A 13,828-nucleotide genomic window follows, 5' to 3' on the forward strand; every position below is an offset into this window, starting at 1 on the left:
GCTTCAGGACCTGGAAGACTTGCTGTGATAGATGGAACCATGAATTCTACTGTCTACCAAAAAATCCTGAAGGAGAATGTCCGGCCATCTGTTCGTCAACTCAAGCTGAAGCGATCTTGGGTGCTGCAGCAGGACAATGACCCAAAACACACCAGCAAATCCACCTCTGAATGGCTGAAGAAAAACAAAATGAAGACTTTGGAGTGGCCTAGTCAAAGTCCTGACCTGAATCCTATTGAGATGTTGTGGCATGACCTTAAAAAGGCGGTTCATGCTAGAAAACCCTCAAATAAAGCTGAATTACAACAATTCTGCAAAGATGAGTGGGCCAAAATTCCTCCAGAGCGCTGTAAAAGACTCGTTGCAAGTTATCGCAAACGCTTGATTGCAGTTATTGCTGCTAAGGGTGGCCCAACCAGTTATTAGGTTCAGGGGGCAATTACTTTTTCACACAGGTTTGGATTTCTTTTCTCCCTAAATAATAAAAACCCATTTAAAACCCTCATTTAAAAACTGCATTTTGTGTTTACTTGTGTTATCTTTGACTAATAGTTAAATGTGTTTGATGATCAGAAACATTTTGTGTGACAAACATGCAAAAGAATAAGAAATCAGGAAGGGGGCAAATAGTTTTTCACACCAGTGTGTGTGTGTGTGTGTGTGTGTGTGTGTGTGTGTGTGTGTGTGTGTGTGTGTGTGTGTGTGTGTGTGTGTGTGTGTGTGTGTGTGTGTGTGTGTGTGTGTGTGTGTGTGTGTGTGTGTGTGTGTGTGTGTGTGTGTGTGTGTGTGTGTATATGTATATATGTGTATATATATATATATATATATACATATATATATATATATATATATATATATATATATATATATATATATATATATATATATATATATACATACATACATACATACATACATACATACATACACACACACGGATGCATGGCCTTAAGGGTCATCCATCAAACAAGGATAGAATAGATTTGCATTTTAATACTAATGAAATTAGGACAGAGCATGAGCTATATGAATATTATGCCACCAGATTATTTTTGTATGTAAGATATTAATGATTATCTACTGATATGAAAACAGATGCTCACATTATGCAAATTTACGCATTAGTTCCCTTTTACTGGTTAATCGTGTATGCTCATCACATACTACAGATCTTTTAAACAAAAGCACCATCACATATTATAATCCATAGCCTAGGTTACCAAAATATCTTTCGATAGATAGAGAGATATATATATATATATATATATATATATATATATATATATATATATATATATATATATATATATATATATATATATATATATATATATATATATATATATTCGAACAACAATGTCCGCACTCTCAGGTCTTAAACAGTGAAAAGGTTATTTATTGAAAATAACTGACTTTCGGCTAGCACTCTAGCCGAATAAATTAAGGTTGTGTATGTGGAATCCAAACTAAACACATGGCCCATCCCTTGCAGCACTTCCCCCTTTTCGAGGATATCACACCAGCACAGCGTATCCCATCCCAAATAGATTACAATCTAATTTTAGGACCGGAGAGATAAAATAACTTGCCAAAAGGTCACACAGAGTTAGAATTGGGTCTCCAACAAGCTATTCTCATTTCACAAACCAGTGTTCACAGGCTAGCTTGGGCCATCACTTGGCCTGTCCTATGCTGTATAATTTCAAGCAATGAAACCACCAGACATTAAAAGCCTGAATGACTAGAGACACATAACTCTAAGGTTTTCTATCAGGGAACATTCCCATAAATTCAGCAAACAATAAGATCTTAGATATTTGAAGTCTTATATAGAAAATACAGTAAATTTTGTTATTTATTCAACCTGTGATTCATGAAACTGAATGTTCAAGTCATACTGAACTTGTAAAAGCGAATACACTACAATACAGACAGAGGCTGGACGTTGCAGCTAGGTAGGGGATCATTTTCATTACTTTTTTCCAATTACTTTCTATTTTCTATTTGTGACCATTTTATAATATACTGTATAAGTATAACAATTTTTTTACCTCCTTATGTCTTTGTGAAGCAGCTCTGGGAGGGAGGTCACCAACTCTAAACTGCTCTAGATTGATATATAAATAAATAAATTTCTTATCTTTTGCTCTGCTAAACCTAATCACTTTAATTATTAAATGCTGTTATTATAATTGACACAATATCCCACAGATGCTGCTGAGAAATGTATCAACTAATGTAGCAAATTAGAATCTGCACCTGGATTACCGCGTGGCCAGACTGATACATTAGAGACAGGAGCATTACATTTTAATCTTCAATTTTGAAAAAACTGTCAAAAATAAAATATCAAAACAATTTCTGGTGAACAATCTGAAAGGAACTGAACTGAAAAAAGTGTTTGAAAGGTGAATGACCCCTTTAAAGGGATACTGTCATGTCATTTCAAAATGAAGTTAATAGTGCTGCTCCAGCAGAATTCTGCACTGGAATCCATTTCTCAAAAGAGCAAACAGATTTTTTTATATTTAATTTTGAAATCTGACATGGGGCTAGACATTTTCCCAGCTGCCCCAAGTCATGTGACTTGTGCTCTGATAAACTTCAATCACTCTTTACTGCTGTACTGCAAGTTAGAGTGGTATTACCCCCTCCCTTCCCCCCCCCCCCAGCAGCCAAACAAAAGAACAATAGGAAGGTAACCAGATAGCAGCTCCCTAACACAAGATAACTGCCTGGTAGATCTAAGAACAGCACTCAATAGTAAAAACCCATGTCCCACTGAGACACATTCAGTTACATTGAGAAGGAAAAACAACAGCCTGCCAGAAAGCATTTCTCTCCTAAAGTGCAGGCACAAGTCAAATGACTTGGGGCAGCTGGGAAATTGACAAAATGTCTAGCCCCATGTCAAATTTCAAAATTGAATTTAAAAAAATCTGTTTGCTCTTTTGAGAAATGGATTTCAGTGCAGAATTCTGCTGGAGTAGCACTATTAACTGATGCGTTTTGAAAAAAACATGTTTTCCGATTACAGGATCCCTTTAAGACATGCTGGGAGCTGTGGTCCAGCAACATCAGGGTTGTTTTCTTAAAGCAATATTGTTCACTAAAACTTTTCACAAACTCTCCACAAACAGCTGCATTAAAATGCAAAAAAATCCTCCAATGAAAATTCCAGCTAATCTATGTATGTCTGGCTACATATTCTTGTTCACTCAATCAGACTTGATTGAGACATATGTAAAAAAAAAAATAAAGAACGTGTTGTGTTTCTGGTTACTTTATTGAAAATTTCTGCAAAAAAACCTACTAGTCCTGCCCATCAGCTCCACTACCTGCCAACTGAATTGTCTGGCTGTTGATCTGGCGGCACTCAGCACACTGCAATGTGAGATAGGAACTAATCATCAGCTAGGCTGACCTAATATCGAACTGAAGCCTTTCTTTGCTTTTGTGACTGCAGGGCTGTGATTGGCTGTCCTTTCCTACTGTGCTTCTGGCAGAGGCCATTAGGATACACCCACGAAACACAACAGGGACCAGAGAAAATCTATGGGGTGCTCCAATAAAGGTGTCATTTTTGAAGAAAATGTTAATTAACAGCCAAAAGTAAAACCAGCACAATATAGTTTACATTATTGCCTACAAAATTAAGGTGGGGGCTTCATTTATTCAACATGTCTCCTTTAAAGGAACAGTAACACAAAAAAATGAAAGTGTTCTAAAGTAATGAAAATATAATGTACAGTTGCCCTGCACTAGTACAACTGGGGCGTTTGCTTCTTAAACTCTACTATAATTTATATTAACAAGCTGCTGTTTAGCCATGGGGGCAGCCATTCAAAAAAGGAGAAAAGGCACAGGCTATACAGCAGATAACTCATAAGCTCTGTAGTATACAACTTGATTCTGCAGAACTTATCCGTTATCTAATCCTATGCTTGAATAGCTGCCCTCATAGCAACACAGCAGCTTGTTTATATGAACTATAGTAGTATTTCTGAAGCAAACACGCCGGTTTTTACTAGTGCAGGGCAATAGTACATTATATTGTCATTTTATGAAAACACGTTCATTTTTTGGTGTTACTGTTCCTTTAAGCACAGTTTTCCAGCACTGAACAAGTCTGTCCTTTATCTCCATGTCGGTTTCCAGAGTAATATAATAAAAAAAATGACAATCACTATATAAATGAAAACTGCGCGATGCCTGGCAGTGCTGGGGGTCACCATTCTCACTGGTGAATTCTCTTGCATATATAATGAAATTGTTGGTCAGCTGAATACTCACAGGTAAATTCTTTATCTATAATTACATTTTTCAGCCATAGCCTAGCATTGTTTTAGACTTATGATATCTCAGGAACAATACTTTAGTACAGGTATGGGACCTGTTATCCAGAATGCTCAGGACCTGGGGTTTTCCGGATAACGGATCTTTTCGTAATTTGGCTCTTCATGCCTTAAGTCTACTAGAAATTCATTTTAACATTAAATAAACCCAAAAGGCTGGTTTTGCTTCCAATAAGGATAATTATATCATAGTTGGGATCAAGTACAAGCTACTGTTTTATTATTACAGAGAAAAAGGAAATCATTTAAAAAAATTGGGATTATTTGGATAAAATGGAGTCTATGGGAGACAGCCATTCAGAGCTTTCTGGATATCGGGTTTCCGGATAAGGGATCCTATACCTGTACTACAGGGGAAAAAAAGAAAAACATTTTAAAATATTAGAATTGTTTTCTTAAAATGGACTCTATGGGAGGTGACCTTTCCCTAATCCAGAGTTTTCTGTATAAAGGAGATCCATTACTTGTACTTCTAAATTTTCCTTCAAGGAATACAAAGTACACTATATACAAGTGACTGTGTGCTATGAAAAAGGAAAGAATGTGAGTGTTTTAATTTTTGCAAGAGAATCAAGAAGCTTGTTTAAACTTTTTTGAGTACATCTATATTCAGTTACATACATGGCACTTGACTAGTAAACATATATTAACACTCAGTTATGATTAATAAAGGTGAGAGATAAAAATACCTGTGTTTGCTAGTCTCAAATGTAACGTCCCTAGATGGAAAACAGCAGTCATGGAAAGCCTTGTGCAAATCATCAGAGAGCAGAAGTGTTGCTTCAGATTCCATTTCAGCTTTTGCCAAATCCCATGCAAGCATGAATGCTTATTTATGGACCTATGCACATGAGCTTTTCCTGCACTATGCTACAGGGGATCTTAAAAGTGAAATGAGCGGTTTAACAATTCCTCTCCTCTCCAAGTAAAAGTGACACAGAGCAATCTATGGCTTCTGTGTTCCTCCTGAAACTTGACAAAGGGGTTACGCCCCGAAACGTTGCATCCGCAAAATAAACGAGCAAGGGTTTCCCTGCTGGAAATAACCTGTTGTGCCGGTGATTTCTTCCTTCCTCCTGAAACTTACCATATAAATGTTCTCTATGCTGGCTAATATAGACTAAAGGTATAATTAAGTTAAACAACAAGGAAATACATAATTAATAATGGAAAGATGAAAAGCTAAGGGTATCATTTAATCAGTTGGCATTCAATGCAACCAATGTAGCTCATAGATAACAAGCCCTGCACATTTTGAAACTCTCTTATGGGTGTCTTCTAAAACCCAGCAGGAATACTATTCTGTGAATCTACAAATCAATCTCTTCAGTTCCAACAAATGGTTTTTCTCATAGAACAAACCAGAAGCTGTGAAGTCCATTCTACGCTGGCACTCTTGTACTTCAGCGTCAGCTATGTAGATTCTACAATTCTAAAACCTCAACTTAGTAAAAGTCTGATGCAATTTTGAAAACAAGTATATTTTTACTATTCTACAGGTATCCTTTAACATACACACACTATGTTTATCCAAAGGAATCTATAAAAGGAGAAGATAAGGTGAAATCACTGGGGTTGTCAAACATCAGGCACCACCGAGTGATAGTATTGACTTACCTGATACCCCAGCACCAGCCTGAGGTTCTTCTCAGAGAGAACCAAGTAGCAATCCTCTTCCTGCTTTTTCTTTCTTTGCATGGGTTCACATGCGCAGTAAAGTTAAAAGCCAAACCTTTTTACTGTACTGCTCAGCATTGGCCCAGTGTAGTGAAGAAAGACAGAAAAAGAGGATCGCTCAGTGATGCCTGCTTAGGCAGTTTTCTAAGAGGAGCACCAGCACAGGGTATCAACTTTTGGCACCCCCAGGTGATTTCACCTTTACTTCTCCATTAAAGGTCAGTGCTCTGCAATGCACAAAGCTGGCACCCTTGCACTTGGAATCAACTCAGCAGATTCTACAATTCGAACCCTTAGCCTATTCAAAGTCCCACACAACTGCAAGAACTAAGACATCATTTTTATTCAGCAGTTATCCTGCATATACACACACCATATCTGGTAAAGATGTTTCTGCATTAGCTAAACACAGATTTATATAAAAAAGACAGAATGAACAGCAAGTTGTATGATAAAAGCTTGGTGCCATAGACAGTGTCCTTCCAACAAACCAGACAAAGTTGCTTCCTTACCTCTTGCAGACAGCTTTTTGGTGTTTATTATTTTTGCAGCATATTCCTGGTTGGAAGATTTCTTCACACATCTTCGTACAACTGAAAAGGCTCCCCTTAAAAATATGTAGAAAATGTTGAATTAAAATAAGATAAGATGTGGTGTGGTGCAATCTATGGACACTTTTCTTAAATTAGTTACAAATATATTTCGCACAAATGTCCTAATTGATTGCTATATTGCAGTAATTTATTCTTACTCTTTCCACTGTTGATACACAAGAGTAGCTTGACTCCAATGACGGTTTACATTGCTTAGGTTGTACTCCCAGCAGTTTCAGAGGCTAATGTAACTCAACAATATTATTATTATTATTATTATTATTATTATTATTATTATTAACAACATGTATTTATATAGCGCCAACATATTGCGTATGCGCATATCTGGAAAGCCACCTGTGAAATCTGGTGCAATAACAGGACATTCCTTGGTGAGTGTACCTAGGCAAGATTTTACAGCATGGCCACCTTTCCATTGTTTGCAATTATTTGGGCAGACATCCCAAATAATTGGAACATCAAGAAATAAAGAGAAGCTGCAGCTCCTCTTTACTCCCTCATTTGCTGGTGCACCACATACTACCAGATTTTCAAACAGGCACATTTCTCAAACCAACTCATATCCATAGTACATAATTATAATAGTTGCATAGGCATTCATGTGGCGTCTCGCATGCATAGTGGTTTGTAATATTTCAGCAACATTCACATAAGCAAGGTACTTTGCCTATATCAAAGAGGATCTAACAAGACTGCAATCATGAAAATCAAAGAAAAATATGGGAATCAATATTTCAGCCAAGTATTTACATTACAGAGCTATGTCAGCTCACCACAAAAGCAAATAATAGTATACATAACGCCTGCAGAACTAACTTGAACTACATGAAAACAAGAAATGAAAACTACTGAAAATATGTATAGATAACTATTTGAACTGCAGCTCCCACTACACTCCTACATATCATAATTGGATGGGAGCAGTAGTCTGACAACAACAGGACTGGGATCCATAAAGCAACATTGTCCAACTCTCCAACCCAACTAATGCAAGAGAACCACAGCTCCTGCTTTTTTTTTTTAATGTGATTGCGACAGGAGGCATGGAACACATATTTTGTATCAACAAGAAGAATGCCGTTGTACCCATAATTAATTAGGTTGGGGAGATTTAGTCGCCTGTTGACAAATCACCTCTTCTTTGGGCGACTATTCTCAACGAAAAGCCTTCCCGTCGGCTAGAATCGTAATCACCGGCAGGATGGCAATCAGAGCACTTCATTTTCCGAAGTTGCTTTTCAAGGAAATTCGGGTGACTTCGGAAAACAAAGCGTTCCGAGTGGCATGCCGCCGGCAATATAGATTATAGCCGGCGGAAAAGCTTTTTAGGGAGATTGATCACCCGTCGCCGCACGACTAAATCTCCCCAAATCTTAGCGCATGCCCTTACCCTAAAGGCTAGCACAGTGCTACCTTGATTTATCCCAGCCTTTTAAAATGTTTTCTACAATTTTCATAATGTGTGTGCTGGTTCTGGCAATCCCAACCAATATATTTATGTACCATGAATATTGGGCAGTACATGAGGTGAGCAAGTTTGGAAATGTCATCTGCCAATGCTACAGGTAGGTCAATACATGGTGCATCGGCAGATATGGAAGTGAAGAAGCAACACAGCTTTTATTCAGTTCCTGCTGGGTTTGTAAATATAAACAAACATGTAGCCATTTTATAGCTCCTTGTACAGCATCCTTCTGTTTAACTGTAGAGCATGGGTCAGTACGTGACCACTTTAAGTAAAGTTGCAAAGTCGACTAAATTGACATTCACACAGAAAAAAAAAACTCGAGTTTTCAAAAATACTATGAGTGTCTGAGATCATCACATAAAACTGCAAAGCACCAAACAGGTTAATAACAATGCAATAAGTGTAGCAATGACCATACAAACAAAATGCCCATTATTATTATTACTATTCCTCATTGCAATGTTAAGAACAGAAATGAAATTTCAAGCATTTGAGAAAGCTACAGATATATTAAAGGTCACGAGAGACCATAATGTAAAAATACTTCACATTTAAAGGATGATTTTTTTTTTCTCAGGCATCTGGAAATAAAATTTCTTGGCAGCAACAGTAATTGTGAGAGAGGTTTTCATCCTAGAAGAGCGCAAAGAGCCAAGACTGATATTTGACCCATAGCAACTTAAATCATAGTACCATTGTAAATAGTAAAAAATTATGTGTTATCTGATATGCAAATGTTATATGGACCTACAGGAGTTTGAATGGCACAACTATGGCTTTATAGTGATTTATTTATAGAAAGTATATTACATATATCTGAAAGGTATATACATAATGTGCCAGTTCATGGTAACAGTACTAGTACATCATTTTTAATTTTTTTTGCTGTAACTTGTTCTTTAATAGGGTTGCTCACCTTCTAAACACTTGTTGAATTGTTTTCAGATTGTACTCCAGAAATAAGACTTTTTTCAATTACTTATGTTTTTTTCAAAATCTAAGTTTAAAGTTTAATGTCCCTCACTCAGGTGTTTCAGTCTGGCAGCTCAGTAATCCAGGCGCAGACTAAACTGTTACAATTTTGCAACATTTAGTTGATACATTTTTCAGCAGCATCTCTGGAGTATTAGAAACTATTGTATCAATTTTAATAGCTGCCTTTAATGAAACCCACGGATTCTGCTCAGCAGGGACAAAGATAAGAAATGTATCAACTAAATGTATCAAATGTATTAAATCAAAATATTAAGAATAGAATGGCAACTAACTAAAAGTTCTGCAATGCAGAGAACCGTTTAAGTGCACTGTCATATAAACAACAAACTGCCAAGAAAAGGAGCTTATTTATATGTACAGAAAAGCCAAAGACACAAACGAAAACAGTGGATAATACAGTAGGCAGTCAAGAGTAGAAAACACAATTCTAATGACTTGTGGAAATGGTGGCCCTGGCTATTAATGAATTCCCATAGGTCAGAGGGGATGACTACAGGCTGCACCCCTTTTTAAAACATGGGTTTCAATATATGTTATAATGTGATAGAGGTAGTCTTTTGATTTAAGCTTCCCAAATCTTGGGAATGAATACTTTAGGGGTTACTTATCAAGGGTTGAGTTAACATATTTGCTACACCTTGACGTGAAAAAGAAATTGCATTTTCCAATCAAATTTTGTATGTGTCTTCTTGTTGGCATTGGTTTCAAGCTCAGGATTTGTTTGCATGAAAATGTTTCTAACTGTATTGAAGCAAGTATTTTTTAGTTGCTTTACCCTTAATGCCTAAGTTCATGCAAAGCAAGATGGAGGATTTTTGAAAAAAAATAGTCAACATCAAACCAAAGAAACAAAAAGTTTTATAATGTAGAACTCACCATGAAGAGAGCTGTTACCTGATCGCCCCTGACACACAGTCTTGTGGGTGTTTGCCACCCATGTGTATATTTAATGTGTTCCTAACAGAAAACTCCACCAACTCACTGCTGATTTTGAGTTTAAAAAGGTCTTTTTTGGATCCAATGCAAAAAAAAATGATTTTATAATAATATATAAAAACCATTTATATTAGATTTAACCTTGATACCGCTATATTAAAACTTCTGTCTAACTAGCACTTTCCCCAAAAAAACAAAAACATTTAACATATTACGGTAGAGCTCCGCACGCAGTTGGAGTCGCACGAGTGAAGATATAATTAGACTGTATGAAAAGTTGGAGGTAACAAGTACATTACATCCGATGCGACACTACTGTCAGATGTGGATGCAGAAAGCAGCGTCTTCATCAGATAGTCGGACAGTGTAGTTGTTAACTCCAACTTTTCATTTAATCCAATTATATCTTCATGCGTGCAACTCCATCGGACTTGTTGCGTGCGTCATGTTGGCGGGCGTCGATCCGAAGAAAAACACTTGTGAAGCTTTACCCTTAGAACATGTATTAAGATAGATCGTTTTAAGGTGTGGTTTCTTAAGAAAATATAAATGGTCAAGAAAAACTGGTGTGGCTACTGGTAATTTGGAAAGGCCTTGCTCACTGCCTGGGGGGAAATCATTTGTGTAAGTGACAAAACGGTCATACCTGCTTGTTGAGTTCATTAGAAAACCTTCTTCTAATTGTGTAGATTTAACATGGAATTGTGACACAAAAAGCATTTTCTACATGTTCTGATACACAGTAGCCCACATATCTTATACCCAGTTGCAGTCTAGGACTGTGACTGTCCCTAAAAAGATATACCACGCTTTTCCATTTTATAATATCCTCTTTAAGTCCATCGCCAAAGGGCGATTATGTATTTTACTTTATTGTGCATCCCAAGCTGCCAGTTCCACGGTGTGGACAAAACAATGAGACAAGGCATTCAGCTGCTTTTTATTGTTCGCCTATTGGATGCTGATTGTGCAGTAGGTGCAAAATCTGCCAGAGAAGTCTCCTCCCTCTGCACTGGTGAAGAGACTGCCTGCAATATCTTTGTTATGGTGCAGATGGCCGAGTGAGACCTTAGCGTAAGGGGACAATTACATTCCCCACGACCCACTGCTCTTTGTCCCACCATCCAAGTGGAAAGGATGACAATGTGTTTAGAATAAGTGCACAGTTTCTCCCTTTTGTGGTGCATAAGACACTGCTAATAGAATATCGTTGTTGCTCTGTCACCATACATAGCATGCCCTGTGTGTCAGGTCACTAATAACTCAATACATGGCAAGTGCCTCCCCCTGACACTTATCACTCTGTGCCCTTCTTCCAGCACCAGACCCTCTACATTCTTTTTATGCAGCCCAGCTGCTTTAGCGATATTACCCCCTGAAACTTCTCCTCTTACTAACTACCCAGTTTGGCAAGTGCCTCCCCCTGTCACTTATCACTCTGTGCTCTTCTTCCAGCACCAGACCCTCTGCATTCTGGTATGCAGTTCAGCTGCTTTAGTGATATTACCCCCCAAAACTTCTCCTCTTCCGAACTACCCAGTTTGCTTTCCTGATACACTGACACACTGGGAGAAGGGTTTAACTTGGGTTACAAGTGGTTAGAATACCAGCACCTCAAACCAATCACAGCAGGGGGAGTGTTCAAATTGCTAGGAAAATGCAATTACTACACCTCCATCTGCAGATAGCAATAAACTGCCACTGCATTTTGCTTTATTCAATAGGCCAGCTCTTTAGAGGGAGATTTTGAGGCAGAAAACAGGGATGGGCATATTTTGGCACCATACATTTGACTATAGACTACGACTCCCAGCACACCCGGAAGGTAAGGTAGTGAGAGCTGGATATTGCAGATGGAGTATGAGCAGCAAGCATATGGATAGATAATATGAGTGTACATGATAGGTATCCATTAAATGCTGATCACATGTGACTGACATTGGATGCAGAAACACAATAGCGTGTGCCCCAGGCTCAGAGTAAGCTTTGCGTCCCTCCGCTCAGATACGCCGCCTGAGTACAGAAGTCTCCCCGGTACATTCCCGGCCACTTTCCCATGTGCCATGATATTATGCGCGACTCCTTACTGTTCCCCGACCCCCCACCAATTGCTGCTCAAGTCCCCGTGCTGCCCCGTCCCCCACTCTTGTCCTTACTTGCCAAGCTCCTCATACAGCTGATATTCGTCCGTAAAGCGGGTGCAAGTCTGGGTAGTGGCCATGTTAGTGCCAGGAGAGTCTCTCTCGCATCGGGCGGGCTGATGGCTGTCAGACAGAACGAGGTAGTGGCAGCAGCCGGGGCGAGATCTTTTCTCTTTCTTCCTCTGCGTCTCACCCTCTTCCTCCTCCTCTGGGGCGGCTCCTGCTTCGCCTCTCTCCCGCTCACACCTTCTTTTCCCCAGCTGAACAACTCCGGGCGCCTCCGTTTGCCTGGTGTCCCCCTTTTCTCTCTGGGTGACCCTGTACAAAAGACTCCTGTCACTCCGTTCTTCCCGTGCACTGTCACTGCTGTGTCCCACAGAAGGAGGGAGGTGTTAGGGGCGGGGCATTGGGAAAAGCAAGCTGGCTTACCAGCACCGCGAGACTTCCCTCAGACACGCCCCTCCTTCCTGCGGACGAACCTCCCCTGGGGTGGGGGGAGAGAGCGAGGCGTAGGAACACTGACGAGGGGGTTGGAAAACGAAATGGGATGAGTAGGGAAGGAATAGGATTGGGAAACGAGACACGCAAGGAAGTAAATAAAGACAATTGCCACGAATATGTCCATGAGGCTTTGCCCATTTCTTGCCCATGTGATTTAGCGCCTTTGGAAATATACAGGAAGTAACTTTTTTTTTTTTATAGAATGCGGCCCAGTTTATATAGATAGATGGTAACCGCGCATAAAGAACAGGCGGAATGAGTGCAGCAAAGGAGATCAGTGGCGTCTACAGGTGGAAGGCGGTATTGCCCTTGAGATGCGCCTTTCACTGTTACAGCAGCTGTTGGCATGTAGCTGACTAACACAGACATACACAAGGCCCTCACCCATAGTATTCATATTGGCTACAGGGATGCCAGGAGAGCAGCAAGTGGGTAAAATATAGTCTTCTGGATGTACTCCCACCATTATAGTGTTGTTCATCGTACAGGACCAAACAGGTTCAGATTAGGCCCTGGCATTTCAGGAACACGGAGGCCCAAACAGCCCCCCACCAGCCCAATAAATAGTGACTGTAAATGGCATCTGACACTAGCACTTCTGGCACTTGCCTAAATCTTCTGATTACCATGTCAATGATCAATTACCATGTTAAACTGGCAGTAACGTAACTAGAAGGGGACGAGCCCTGGTGCGGACCGTGCAGCCCTGAGGGGGTGCGGGCCCTGGCCCAATTGCACCCCCTGCTCCCCCGGTAGTTCCGCCACTGCAGACTGGGCCGGCAGGACATCGGGAAAAATACAGATGGGCCCCGGCCCAGCCATGTTCCCCCGATCAGACTCCCCCTTAAAAAACTTTCACTGCTGCGTCGGCGTGCAGTGCGACAGCGATTGCACCGCAGTTCATGCAGAGGGAGCCCCCAGTGACTGCCTGGATGGGCCTTCGTGTGGCAGTAGGGTTGCCATCCAGCCGTTATTTTACTGGCCTAGCCGGTAAAACACCTGCCAGGGCCGGTATTACAAATTTACCAGCAATGTAGCTGCCGGTAATTTGTAATACTCCTAACAAAAGCCCTAGGCCCGCCCCCAACCCAATCCAAATATAAAGTTTTTGCTGTCTTCTGGCCAATCGCGCTTTCAGGC

The 13,828-nt window shown here is 39.8% G+C and overlaps 1 protein-coding gene across 32 annotated transcripts in view; it reads right to left on the reverse strand.

The window, feature by feature from the left end:
* Nucleotides 1-12,607, reverse strand: part of camk2g.L (calcium/calmodulin dependent protein kinase (CaM kinase) II gamma L homeolog) — a 155,177-nt gene extending 142,570 nt beyond the window's left edge. For 9 of the 32 annotated variants that reach the window (XM_018225452.2, XM_018225454.2, XM_041568863.1 and 6 more), the window contains exons 1-2: nt 12,203-12,606; nt 6,545-6,639 (exon numbers count right to left, since the gene is read on the reverse strand). In XM_018225452.2, the coding sequence (XP_018080941.1) occupies nt 6,545-6,639; nt 12,203-12,267 (160 nt within the window). In that variant the 5' untranslated portion in view covers nt 12,268-12,606. Of the gene's footprint in view, nt 1-6,544; nt 6,640-12,202 lie in introns of all 32 variants that reach the window. The other 23 variants (XM_018225457.2, XM_041568867.1, XM_041568866.1 and 20 more) reach the window with 3 other exon arrangements.
* Nucleotides 12,608-13,828: the final 1,221 nt, after the last annotated feature.

Source organism: Xenopus laevis, chromosome 7L (genome assembly GCF_017654675.1).
Source record: "Xenopus laevis strain J_2021 chromosome 7L, Xenopus_laevis_v10.1, whole genome shotgun sequence".
NCBI lineage: Eukaryota > Metazoa > Chordata > Amphibia > Anura > Pipidae > Xenopus > Xenopus laevis.